The sequence below is a fragment of the Littorina saxatilis genome, unplaced genomic scaffold (assembly GCF_037325665.1).
Source record: "Littorina saxatilis isolate snail1 unplaced genomic scaffold, US_GU_Lsax_2.0 scaffold_290, whole genome shotgun sequence".
Classification (NCBI taxonomy): Eukaryota; Metazoa; Mollusca; class Gastropoda; order Littorinimorpha; family Littorinidae; genus Littorina; species Littorina saxatilis.
The window spans coordinates 88,636-102,489 of NW_027129322.1; the positions used below are offsets into that span (position 1 = coordinate 88,636).

The following is a 13,854-nucleotide window of genomic DNA, read 5'->3' on the forward strand; positions in this document are numbered from 1 at the left end:
AAAACGCTAATATCAATGGTCCCAAGCTGCCCATTATGGTCAATGGTGTGTGCACAATCTTTGTAAAAGCTAAAGTTTCACCAGGCATGTGGTATCCAAATTATTAATTTGGCTATACAAAACAAACGGAAACCCAACTGCAATTATGAGGGTGGTTTTTTTCTCATCACCCATTACAGTGTGTAATTGATTATTGAATCTTATCTAATATAGCTCAAGCCATGACCGCTGACCAAAACTCGGCTCAGCCCTCGTCATATCTTGGAGTTGCCATCGGGCTGGCTGTTGTGCTGGTTGTTATGGTCATCGCTGCAATTGCTTTTGTTATATGGTTGTGGAGACGTCAGTGGCTTCTGCCCTGCACAGGTATGTAGCAATGCTATATGTTGGAGTATGGTTTGATTTTGTTAACGTCATGCTATCATTTGCTGTTTTAATTGATGATGTCATCGCTTTTCTGATACTGTTCTTGTTATTTGTTTTGGTAATTTGGTTGTTGCTGTTGGTGGTAGCTAGCTAAGATGACAACGATGGTGTCCATCTGGCCCTGTGTTCTTGAAAAAGCTGCAACTCATTTACTGGCCTGTAAAACCACTTACGCTCGATAAGTCCGCTAAGTGTTATTTAGGTTTCCTAAGTCCTTACCGGGGTGTCTCCGAGCTGTAAAGTTAGAGGGCCCATCCCCCTCCTCTAAAGTCGCTACCTGTCAGTAACTTCACCAACACTGTCCTTGTCACTTTTTTCATACGTTATTCAAACCGTCAATTTTCAATACATCTTGTTCAAATAATTGTTTGTAGATTTATGTCCCTCGTGGACACACATTGGTGTCATTTAAGGACCAATGCATTGCGGAAAAATACGAGATACTGCTCGCGAAAGATTTCAACCGATACCGGCTTTGTGGCGAAAGCGTGCTAGCGTTACAGTGTCGAGAATGTTTCACTTGATTGCCGATCGGTTGTAGCATTCGCCTGATACGCGATTGAGTCGAGTTCAAATCGCCATCAGGCCGTACTTTATTTTTTTTTTTTACTCTTTGTCATTTGTTTATTTTAGTTTATTTTCGTCATGTGCAAGAGAGTACGTTGTAATATCAAAATCGATTTTTAAAATTAATTTTAGGCAGGAATTAGTTTTTTTTAAATCTTTGGTTAACATGATATTAGTTTATTGATAAAGTTTGTTAATTTAAACATGTAAACTTTTGATTGAGAAAAGAAAAAGACCAATGAAGAAGGATGCTCCCCCTTGAACAAAACAAAACAAAAAGTGAGAGAGAAGGCCAAAAAAAATAAGGGTAGCAGCCATCTGCATGCAACTGAGGTTAACAAATAAAATATATATATATAACAATTTCTCCCCGTGTTTTTATTTCATTCTGTTTGTTTGGGTTGTTGCTATTGACTTTGAAACTGACACGCCGGCGAAAACGCCGGTAACGCGTGCGCAGAGAAGAGCCAGCATGGGGAATCTCCTATTCTAAAAATAACCAATACTGGTAGCTGCCGACCTTCCGCCAGACTCACATGAATACCGGGGGAAAATAAATAATTACTGGGCAGTAATTATAAATACTGGGCGGTAGTTAAACGAAATTTTGACTTTGTAGGACACAATTTTGCAGCTTTTTCAAGAATATGGGCCCTGGTCGTTGACGTTAAATTAAATATGGCTGCAATCGATGAAATTAATGTTGGTTTTTTTCGTTTAAACAAACTCAAATGTCATATAGTCGAGTCTTGTTGAGATTGCAACGTGGTTGCTTCATTGACAGTGAGTTGATTCGAAGCAAATTGACCTGTTTAAGTTTCGATATAGTATCGTATCGCCTGCAAGTGAACCTTTAGCTGTTAGTAGGTTGTATTGTCTAATTGTTGTGCCAATTCTTTGTTCAATGACAGAATTGAACAAATAGGAAGATGTGTGGTAAGCAATGAGATATTTCTAAGGTATCATGTATATGTATATAAGGTTACCCTTGTGGAAGTTCGGGTCGTTTTCTCCCTGAAAAAAGCGAGCTGCCATACAGTACGGCGCAATATACCGTTTTTTCCTGCATGCAATTGTTCATCTTTTCAAGCCCTGGGTCTTTCGCTGTGAACTTGGAACTTTACGGCGGGCATACGTGCACATAAGGTTTTCGAACGACAAGGAGAGTCTACACATAGATTATACCCTTGTCAAACCCGGGGATCGCACGCAAATAGCAACGACTAAATTTTTTTTTAAAACCACTCCGCCTATGAAACAAAAGACAAATATAATCCACAAATGATTAACCATCAAACATTGTGATATACGTGAGTCAAATAGTTATTTGGAAAAAAAAAAACAAGCAATTATTATTATGTTTATGTTTGGGTTTCTTACAGATCACCAGTTGTTTCGGAGTGCTGAGTCAAAAAGGTAATTAAAATAACTCTGGTCATATTAAGGACTGGAATTTAGATTACATATGTTTCTGGCTGGAAGGTACATGCACATTTAACTTAAGTACTTCAAATCGACGTCGTCATGGAATGTGACTCGTTTTAGACAGCTTTCCTGAAGGCCAAAACTAATTAATCTTACTATAAAATAATTTGTTGTATTTGTAACTGGTATGTATAGCAAAATAAGAATGTTAAATCAAATATGTTGAATTTAAATTCAGAGAATATTTATTTCTTATTGGGAATGATTTATTAAGTGGAATGCACAAACACATCAAAATCGACAAGAATCGAGTGTTGCCAAAATTCCGCGACAACATCCAAATCATTCATCCGGATTCGTCTTGAATGGAGGAAATATAAATACGAATGTTTACTTCCTGTAGCCATCAGCTACTGGGCATTGGAAGAGTGGGTAAGGGAATTAATATAATACTAATTGTCAAACGAAAAACCAAATAATGTACATACTGAAGCGCAATTCAAATTATAAATTCAGAAAACTAATGATTGTGTCTGTTTTCACTACACACTGCATTATGTTACATACGTGTCGCGATTGATAACAAATGCACGGTCTTTAAGTTCAACAAGTGTCACATAATGTTGCTGTAACTTTGAAATTAATCAGTCTCTCTACTACTGACAATGCGTTTAGGTCATGTGTAATCCTGTTCCTCGAGCGCTTTTAAAAGCCGTTGTTGCCAAGTGGAACCCTTCGACGCAGGCCTGCTAATGTAAAGTCCTCTGGCTTCGTCCCCACTTTTTACACCCCCGGTATAGGGGTGTGTATAGGTTTCACTCGATGTGTTTGTGTTCGCAAGTAGATCTCAAGAATGAACGGACCGATCGTCACCAAACTTGGTGAACAGGTTCTATACATTCCTGAGACGGTCCTTACAAAAATTGGGACCAGTCAAACACACGGTTAGGGAGTTATTGGTGGATTAAAATTATACAAGGTCTGGTATAGACGGACACCCCCGTTGGTCAAAGGGAAATAACCATTCTCACTGCCACCAACTGAGAAGGTTATTTCCCTTTGACGGGGGTGTAGTTCCTATCGGAGGAATTTCTTGTTTTTTTTTATCTTGAATTGTTCAAAACAAAGACAGAGAGTGCTATCTTGCTTGTCTGCGTATCTAGCAAACTGGTGGTGTTTTTTTCTCAGTTATGCAGTCTCACTCTGCGTGTTTAAATCTCTAACATAATGACGTGTGTATATGTGTGTGTGTGTGTGTGCATGTGTGTGTGTGTGTGGATGTGTGTGTGTGTGTATGTGTGTTTGTGTGTGTGTGTGTGTGTATGTGCGTGCGTGTGTGTGTGTGTGTCTCTGTGTGTGTATGTGTGTGTGTGTGTGTGTGTGTGTGTGTGTGTGTGTGTGTGTGTGTGTTTAGCAGCTCTGCAACATCAAACCCAAACGTATCGCTTGGCCTGCAACCTGCTGTATTCCAAGGTTCGTATAATTACAACTGGCTAAAGAATGTTTGGTTGTCTGCTTGCATACCCACTTGTTTGTCTGGTAGATTGACACCGTTAACCTTTCAAAACGGCTACAGTTGTGGTTGCTGATCTCTCTGTTCCACCAACTGAAGTCACTTAGAAGTCTTATTCTTTTTTTCCACAATAACAAAAAGGCAAAAACAGTTCGAATGCTGAAATACCAAAAGTTCATAATGAAAAAAACCAAGAATGGTCGGTTATTGATACCTTTAATTTATAACAAAACAATACGTTACATTTATTGTGCGTTGACCCCGTGGCCTTTCAAGTAGACATACAAATAGTTATGATACAGATAATAAACACGCATATATCTTGCAGACGAGTTCCGTCGACTAGTTTGTATCATAAGTGGTTTGTCTGTATGTCTTCTAAAAAAAAACTGGGTCTAAGTACAGTAAATGTAACCTTTTTTTTCTCATGAATTAAACGTTTCAATAACCTATCATTCTTGTTTGTTCGATTCTTAATGATAACACAGGATCTCTTATTCCCGAAATAAGTGTGTGTGTATCTTTTTACTTGTTAACAAATACTTACTTCGCAGCTTATATTCTACATTTACATATTGATTGGCGTTTATTAAATAATAATAATAATAATAAATGAGCATTCATATAGCGCAACATCATAACTTTACAATTATGCTCTTTGCGCTTGAAACTTCCAAGTCATTATGGAAACTAATGCCCGATCATAACATAACTAAAGCCCGACCATAACATACTTAAAGCCCGACAATTCAATTTAATGAAATACATCTTTATTATCTGAAAGTAACAAACATATATTGATATTTTGGCCATATTGTATACACAAATAACATCACATAAAATCACACTCTCAAAACATATAAAATATACACATCAATACACGCATAACCCGAACCACACATATCGATACCCGCACCCTCACATACATATCCAGGTGCATATTCTCGTTTGTCCGTTATAATGATTATTACATTATGATTAATATAATTATTGCTAATCAACTTAAAATACGACCCAACACCGGATATAAAAAAGTCTTCTTTTAAATCTAAGCATAAGGTAGGCAGTATAATCACTTGATACAAATCTCGTCTACCGAAAGCAAAGCGCATTGATGTTGATTTATCACTAGAAATATTGCCTGTTTTGTGATTATGTTCCTTTGTTTTTGATTGCTTGTATATATAATGTTATTGGTACCTTAGTGGCAACTGTTTACATGCATGTACTGTATACATGGGACTGTGACAATGTGGTAATTAATATATTGAAAAGCTTAAACTTTCTAATGCAACTACTTTCCTTTCCTAGATATGTGTGTTTTGTTTTGTATGGGAGTCTTGTTTTTCTGTCATGTGAATTTTGTTTAACTGCAACTGGAAACAGACTTCCTTTATGGCATCACTACAATATATTCCATTGCCATATGAATTAATATACAGTTCCTATATTACGACGGGCTACAGCCGTTTATGGCATGCGGTGTCAGCTTTTACGAATGCGGCAATGCCTTTCATGATCAGCTGCATGAGGCATCTTGAAAAGTTGATTATGGGATTAAATCAAGAGTAAACTGTCAAACAAAAGAAAACCGACCGTTTTCAAAGAATAAATTGCCAATAATCCAAAGAAAAATTCCAAATGTACATTAACTAACAACATCGTGTATCTGCAAATCATGATAATCAGAACATATGTATAGTCCTAATCATGATGTTGTGTGAGCTATGCGAAGGAAGGTATCCTATTGAAGCCTACTATCAATTGATCTCGACGTTGACTTCGCAAAGTCTTTTCTTCAGAAAATTCAGTGTGAAAGCTAACCGGCACGGTGCCTAGTGGTAAGGCGTCCGCCCCGTGATCGGGAGGTCGTGGGTTCGAACCCCGGCCGGGTCATACCTAAGACTTTAAAATTGGCAATCTAGTGGCTGCTCCGCCTGGCGTCTGGCATTATGGGGCTAGGGCTAGGACTGGTTGGTCCGGTGTCAGAATAATGTGACTTGGTGAGACATGAAGCCTGTGCTGCGACTTCTGTCTTGTGTGTGGCGCACGTTATATGTCAAAGCAGCACCGCCCTGATATGGCCCTTCGTGGTCGGCTGGGCGTTAAGCAAACAAACAAACAAACAAACAAAAAAGTGTGAAAGCTTAGTGCAACACGCTTTGTAAAGTAGAATTTGCGTCAACTTCGCCTAACTATTCTCAGGTGTTTTTTGTATCTGGAAGAACCTTTTTTTTTTATTGACGTAACCCCCCCCCCCCCCCCCCCCTGTCTCTCTCTCTCTATCTCTCTTTGTGTCTTTTACTTTCTCGTACATTTTGCAGACACAGAGGGGGTTGATGCAAGAGGACCTTACGACAGTTTACAGATGTCTGATGTAGGGATGAGGTCTATTTATTCTCAAATTGATCGGACACAGGAGACGCATGGCACCGAACTTGCCTCTGGTATGTATATATATGAAGTGACCCGCAGCATTGTTTAGGTGATGGACGTAGTCTACGCTACACTGAAAGAGGCAAACAAAGAAGCAAATACAAACAATTAAGTCGGGTAAGGCGAAATTACAAAATTTAGTCAAGATGTCGAACTCACAGAATAAAACTGAACGTACTGCATTTTTGTTACCAAGACAACACAGCTGCGGCAAGAAAATCGCTCACTTTTCACGTACAAAACGAAGTGAAGTTGACGAGCCAGTATAGCACAGTAGCGTATTGCACTAAGAAGGAAAGTGCGCTTTTCTGTATTCTTTTTAAATTTCGGAGCTTATTTTTAATACAAACATATTATATCCATATGTTTTTGAAATAAGGAAATGATAAAGAATAAGACAAAATCAGCACGACGGCGTCCCTGCAGATGACCACTACATTTCTCAATTGGACTGGTCTCCACGTGTAGCGGCAACAAGAAGAAGAAGAAGAAGACAAAATCATTTATAGATCGATTTCTATTTTTTTTATCGTAGTACCTAATTGACCTTTGATCGTTAATTGTGATCACATTTGGAGAGTTAATATGACATATGTATTTTTAGAATCAGAATTTGATGAAGAATACATTTTGAATGTGTTTGCTAAACTTGATTTTTTTATGACAACTTTAATGAGCAAACAGCGAGACGAATGAATTGTAAAGCCTTCAAGCTGAAATGCAATACCAAAGTCCGGCCTTTCTCGAAGATTACTTGACCAACATTTAAACCAAATTAAATGTTGAAAAATGAGAGCGTGACAGTGCCGCCTCAACTTACACAAAAAGCCGGATATAACGTCATTAAAAACGTTCATCAGAAAGATGAAATTATATCTGAGGATATTGTACTCAGGAACTATCATGTGAAGTTTCATGAAGATCAGTCCAGTAGTTTTCTCTGGATCGCTCTACACATACTTTTGCACAGATATACACCATACCTAGTTTCGAGTCCCCGTCTATGTTAAAATATTTGGTCAAAACTTCACTAATTGTGAAAAGAAGAGAGACAGATATTGAACTCTATTTGGAATAATGTGTCCAACAGTTCATTTGCATACTGATCAAGACGACGTCTACGACGACGATGAAGATGATATTGATGATGATGATGATGATGATGATGATGATGATGATGATGATGATAATGTATGATGATGATGTATGATGATGATGATGATGATGATGATGATGATGATGATGATGATGATGATGAAATGAGAAGCGAACAAACCCAAATGGATAAACTTTAAGTGGGAAAACCACAACATTATTGTATCACTACTGACAATTATTCTTTCTTATTCATTGTTTTTATTTATTTTTGAGGAATGAGTAACGTGGTCATCTTGTACCAGTGCGGTAGTGCCAAACACGCTTTGTCATGTGTATGAGTTTTGCCTTTTCGTTTAAGGATGGGGCACTGACATGATTATTTAAACACTGTGAGTTGTGAAACGCTTTTTTTCCTACAACATCAGAGGGCAGACATATGTGTTTTACATTAAACATCATCAGTACTTTTTTTTGCTCGTTTGTTTGTTCTTTTTTCACCTTCCATTACTTTAATGTTCTGACTATATTTTTCAGGTACAGTTTATGAAAACAATTTCCAGTGATACTGAAATTGACCTATTGTCAGATCATTCGTCTCGCTGTCCGGGCTGACAATATAACAAGTGTGATCGACAAGAAGAAGACCTAGTTGGTAAAGCCTCCGTTTACATGCAGCTGGCCTCACCCGATGACATTGATATGTATATGTTGTGTACATATTCCGTGTACATATCATACACTAAAAAATGCAAGTTTTAGCTTTTGTGAAATCGGTTTGTCATAATGTATGTAGCTATTATCGTTTCAGTCGTCCTTGTTGTTGTTGTTGTTGTTGTTGTTGTTGTTGTTGTTGTTGTTGTTGTTGTTTCGTCCTTGTTGTTGTTGTTGTTGTTGATGTTGCTGTTGTTGTTGTTCTTCTTCTTCCTCTTCTTCTTCTTCTTTATCTTCTTCTGCTTCTTCTTCTGCTTCTTGTTTTTTGCAATGTTGTCGCTGCTGTTGTACCAATGTTTGGTAGTATTCAGTGTTTAACAAAATTATATGTACCTGTTCAAGGAATATTTTTTTTCAAAATATGCGTGATGAAAACAAATACATGTCTGAACATTATTTTTGATTATTTACGTACGTATCAAATATTAGATTCAATGAATACAACAAGAGCTAAGCTTCATGACTTATTTTCACAAAGAAGAAATATTAAATGTCGCCTTTTTATGACACTAGGAACAAGAGGGGACATATCTTTAAAAACACACGAAACTAGAGAAATTAACACCAAAGCAACCTTGTTCCGACCTAGAATACATCTTAACCACGATAACAGTTCCGTGCCACGCTTGAAAGATGAGTGTTGGTGATAACGTACCTAACCAAAATAATGATTGTGTCACCGAAGAAAAATCATCGTCGCCGCGATAATCGCATGTGCCGTGTGCATGATGCATACAGCATTCTGTTACCTGAATAAGTAACTACATGATCGTTTTTTAAACAGCTTGTCGTACAGGACAAGAAGAAATGTGCGTTTCCCTAGTGTCATCTCTGTCGCTTCTTGCAGTATTTCCATAGTCATCTAATGGCTGAGGTAACTGTTGCAAGATTGCTTGTAAATATCATGCAGATTGTCAGAAACAGATAAGAATAAATGGTTCGCAGTCCAAAGTGTTTGCTTGCTTTCGCAGTGAAAAGAAACGCATGATTCGGTGTCACGATTTTGTCAGGTGTCTCCATGCACCGACACCAGGTTGTTGGACCTTCACAAAATGCTGCTTGATTACTCCTAATGATCATTATTCAGTGTGTGTCAGCAACCTAATCCGTTCTTGGTGCTAAGTATTGCACAAAGAAGGATTTTGTGACAAACCGGAACATGTGTTATGTTCTCCAACCTGCCAATGTTCAAATCCATCCTACTTTGCGGTGGATGTCCAAACAAAATTGGATACACTTTACGCTGTTTGTTTGTTTTCTTCTTCTTCTTCTTCGTCTGTGACCAGCAGTAAAGAAAACCCCATTCGTAAAGAGCTATACAGAAAGAAGACCACAAAATCTGCACAAGTAAATGCCCTCAATAATGTGTATATGACTAAGTGCCAAAAGGTGCTCACAGAACAGAAGACGACTTTGTTTTACAATAAAAATGTTTCTAAAAACGTGTGTCTGCTGAAAATTGGTGTGTGTGTGGATGAATGTGCGAAGAGATAGTGGACATAATTTCGTGTGTCTGACTTGAACGGTTTTGAAGTTATCTTTGTTTAAAGTCAAAAATAACGCCAAAACCGGCCATCTGAAAAAGGACATCGTGATACCTCGTGTTTTGAATATGCCACAGAAAAATAACAAGAAGCACAAATGAATTGCATTTAGTTTGATTGAATGCCTGAAACATCGCTTTACAGACGAGACCAAACGTCAAATCTAAATCTCGAGAGAATTTTTTGTTTTCGATAACCGAATTTTAAGGTGTCGCACGCAAGATGATTCGTCATCACGGCATACATTTTTCAATCGCAGATATTTACTAAATTTCTTTTTCAAAAACTCTGGAATTGATGTCGACACGTCAAGCGATAACGGTGTATCAAACTGCTGTCTTTCAAGTAATCCAGCAAAGACTGCAGAACTTTTGAACAGCATTTTTGAAAACGATTTGAAAATTTCGTCATATCTTGCGTGCGACAAAATGTTCGGTAATTAACGGTTATTTTCTTTTAAAAACAAAATTTACATGTACAAAGATCTACTTCATTTACGGAACCACGTGACACATTCTGTGTTCAAAATTTGTGAAGAAATCACGAACCACGATTGCGCTATCAAGTGTTGAAATTATGTCGTCAACATCTTTTCAGATCTTGCGTGCGACACCTTCTTGCGTTCAACATAAAATGTCACTACCTTATCGAGTTTAATGGGTAAAACTAACTATTTGTTGTCTTAGTTTAATCTTCTTAATTAAAAGCGTAATAAAACCGAACTTCTAAGATGAATTTTAATTGAGATTAGCGAAAGAGCGGGCACGCAAGTCGACCTTAAAGTAAAAGAATGATAACACGAGCGTTTGTCGTGTTGATTGTCCAAAAAGGAAAATGTATATTTTTCTCAGACGTTTTTTAAGTTGAAACCTTGAAACTTCACACACATTTGGGGTTTAATCGCCCCCATGCATGGTAAAAGTCTTGTTGACCCTTGTCAGATTTCAAGGTCACGGCTGGGTCACATGTGGTTCAGAAAACGGATGAAACATATTTTTTCAGAGATTTTTGAAGCTAGAACCTTCAAACTTCAAACAACGCTTTTGCTTAATGATTGTTCAACATGGAGAATTCAAGGTTGATCCTTGAGAAATGTGAAGGTCATAGCAGGGTCTCGTGTGGGTAAAAAAAAAAAACATAACCTTTTTCTCAGAGTTTTTCAAAGCAAGAACCTTGAAAGTTCACATTTTTGGGCTTAATAGCCTCCATACACGGTTAAAGTCTTGTTGACCTTTGTCGAATCTCAAGGTCACATGGGCAAATCAAAAACACGAAAATGCATCATTATCTCAGTTGTTTTTAAAGGGAGAGCCTTCAAACATCACACAACTCTCAACTCCGACTTAAAGAAGTTAAGGTAGATCCTTGTCACATGTCAAGGTCACAGAAAGGTCTCGTACGGGTAAAACAAACAAAACAAACAGATAATATTCATTTTTTTCAGCTTTGTTGTTAGCTAGAATAGAGGCACATGCCACCATTCCATTCAACATGACTCATAGAAATGTATGATGTATGACGTAATTGCATTGTGTGTAATGACGCGGCTGCCCTCGATGCTTAAATCTTTGAAACTTCCAACAGGTTTGAGGTTTGACAACTTCTGGACTTTGAAATCTGGTATGGTTGATCCTGGTAATATTAATTGGTCAAAACATCAAGATCAACAATTATAAAATAAGCACTTTCACCAATGTCAAGTGAGCAATAGCAGCAAACGTGAGTCTTATAAAGATTATCACTTTTTGTGTGACCTCAACTTGACCCCTCTGAATGCTCTCAATCATGGAAATTGACCACACTTTGATTATAACCAAACAACATCAAAACTTTGGAATGTGTGAAGTTTCAAAGGTGTTGCTTAAAAGGCGTTCGTGAAAATGACAATTGTATGTGTCTGACTTCAATGCGACCCCGCTGCGACCTTGACGTTTGATTTTATCAACCAGGCTTTCATCATGTGTGAATGACTTCAAACACTATAAAACTAGTTGAAGAAATTGACAATTTTTCAAAGTTTAAGCCAGATGGCACTGCTGTGACCTTGAAATTTGACAAACATTAACCAGGCGGTCACCTTTTTTTTAGAAAATATCCTTAAAGGATCTTTAACCTTACTGTGACCTTGGAATTTGATGAGGTTTAATTTAACTTGCGTAGTGTGCCAAGTTTCAAGGCCCTAGCTTCAAAAACATATGAGAAAACCTCATTGAAAAATGTATATGTTTGACCTCAACGCGACCCTGCTGTGACCTTGACTTTTTCAACCAGACTTTAATCGTGTGTGAACATTATACACTAGAACTGTGTGTATTTTCAAAGCTCGTGCTATAAACGCGCTGAATAAATTGAAAATATTCCACATTTGGACCAGATGTGACCCCGCTGTGACCTTGAACTTTGACAAAGATTAACCAGCAGGTCACTTTTAATGAGGTTTTATAAAAATGCTGAAAGTATGTGAAGTATGTAAAGTCTAACTGATCTAGTATTAAAACATGTAAGACGTGACAACGACAATTTTCCAGTTTGCAAAGGAAATTTAACCTCGCTGTGACCTTGAAATTCAATGTTGTTTAATGTGATGTGCACCATACCTGGAGGTCATTATACTTTGGTTGTGTGCCAAGTTTCAAAGCCCTAGCTTTAAAAACGTGCGAGATAACCTTAATGCTATGACTCAGTGCCGTTTTGAATGATATAACGAACAAAATTATCGTTATTTGTAAAATCATTTGGGTAAATTTATCTTTTCTTTTCGTAATTGGGTTCCAGCATCTGTTGTCTTAACAAAAATCACAATATCAGTCGTGTTTGTCAACTTTTATTTTTTAGCCCCTTTGTCCGCTTTTCGTGCGCACCTTTTGGCACTTAGTCATATCAGTTTTACACAAATCTTCAGTTATGTATCACAAAGAGACACACAGACAGACACACACCTACGGAGCCATATGTCCTCTCTGCCTATGACGCATTGGTCAGTCACATTTTTACTGACTGTTGAAAGAAAATCCTTTGATACATAAACAAATTGGGGGTTTTCTGCAACAATTTTAGATGTATGTAGATATACTTATATTGTTTTATTGTTTTTCTCCTGTGTCAGCTGGCTGCAATTCTACTTTGTTGTCCATATAACATGCTCTCCTATTTTATTCAGGATTTTAGGAGGAATGCATGTCAGAATTACAATGCTTCTATAATTTAGGAAACTCCCACATAAATTGGTTGTGTGAGTATTTGGCGATGTGTTAGCGTGGATATACATAGGGCGATAAAGCTTTTCCAGGTCTTCACATTTTTTGACATAGGAGATCTGGAAATCGCCACCATTAACCAACTGTGCGCAGACGGGATTTTCGCCCGCAACCTTCCAGCTTAAAGTCCAATATACTCACCTTCTTCTTCTTCTTCTTCTTTTTATATTTAGTCAAGTTTTGACTAAATATTTTAACATCGAGGGGGAATCGAAACGAGGGTCGTGGTGTATGTGCGTGTGTCTGTGTGTCTGTGTGTCTGTGTGTGTGTGTAGAGCGATTCAGACGAAACTACTGGACCGATCTTTATGAAATTTGACATGAGAGTTCCTGGGTATGAAATCCCCGAACGTTTTTTTCATTTTTTTGATAAATGTCTTTGATGACGTCATATCCGGCTTTTCGTGAAAGTTGAGGCGGCACTGTCACGCCCTCATTTTTCAACCAACTTGGTTGAAATTTTGGTCAAGTAATCTTCGACAAAGCCCGGACTTCGGTATTGCATTTCAGCTTGGTGGCTTAAAAATTAATTAATGACTTTGGTCATTAAAAATCGGAAAATTGTAAAAAAAAATAAAAATTTATAAAACGATCCAAATTTACGTTTATCTTATTCTCCATCATTTGCTGATTCCCAGAACATATAAATATGTTATATTCGGATTAACAAACAAGCTCTGAAAATTAAATATATAAAAATTATTATCAAAATTAAATTGTCCAAATCAATTTAAAAACACTTTCATCTTATTCCTTGTCGGTTCCTGATTCCAAAAACATATAGATATGATATGTTTGGATTAAAAACACGCTCAGAAAGTTAAAACAAAGAGAGGTACAGAAAAGCGTGCTATCCTTCTTAGCGCAACTACTACCC

General features: G+C 37.4%; 1 protein-coding gene across 2 annotated transcripts; it reads left to right on the forward strand.

Moving 5' to 3' along the window:
- The first annotated feature begins 217 nt into the window (after positions 1-217).
- On the forward strand, positions 218-8,516 carry LOC138957591 (uncharacterized). 2 transcript variants are annotated; one of them, XM_070328685.1, is made up of 5 exons: positions 218-366; positions 2,376-2,409; positions 3,833-3,891; positions 6,256-6,378; positions 8,000-8,516. In XM_070328685.1, the coding sequence occupies exons 1-5, from the start codon at positions 222-224 to the stop codon at positions 8,026-8,028; spliced, it is 390 nt and encodes a 129-aa protein (XP_070184786.1). In that variant the 5' UTR covers positions 218-221; the 3' UTR covers positions 8,029-8,516. The 2 variants fall into 2 exon arrangements, with proteins under 2 accessions (XP_070184786.1, XP_070184787.1); XM_070328686.1 differs by having other exon boundaries at positions 3,836-3,891.
- The last annotated feature ends 5,338 nt before the right edge of the window (positions 8,517-13,854 follow it).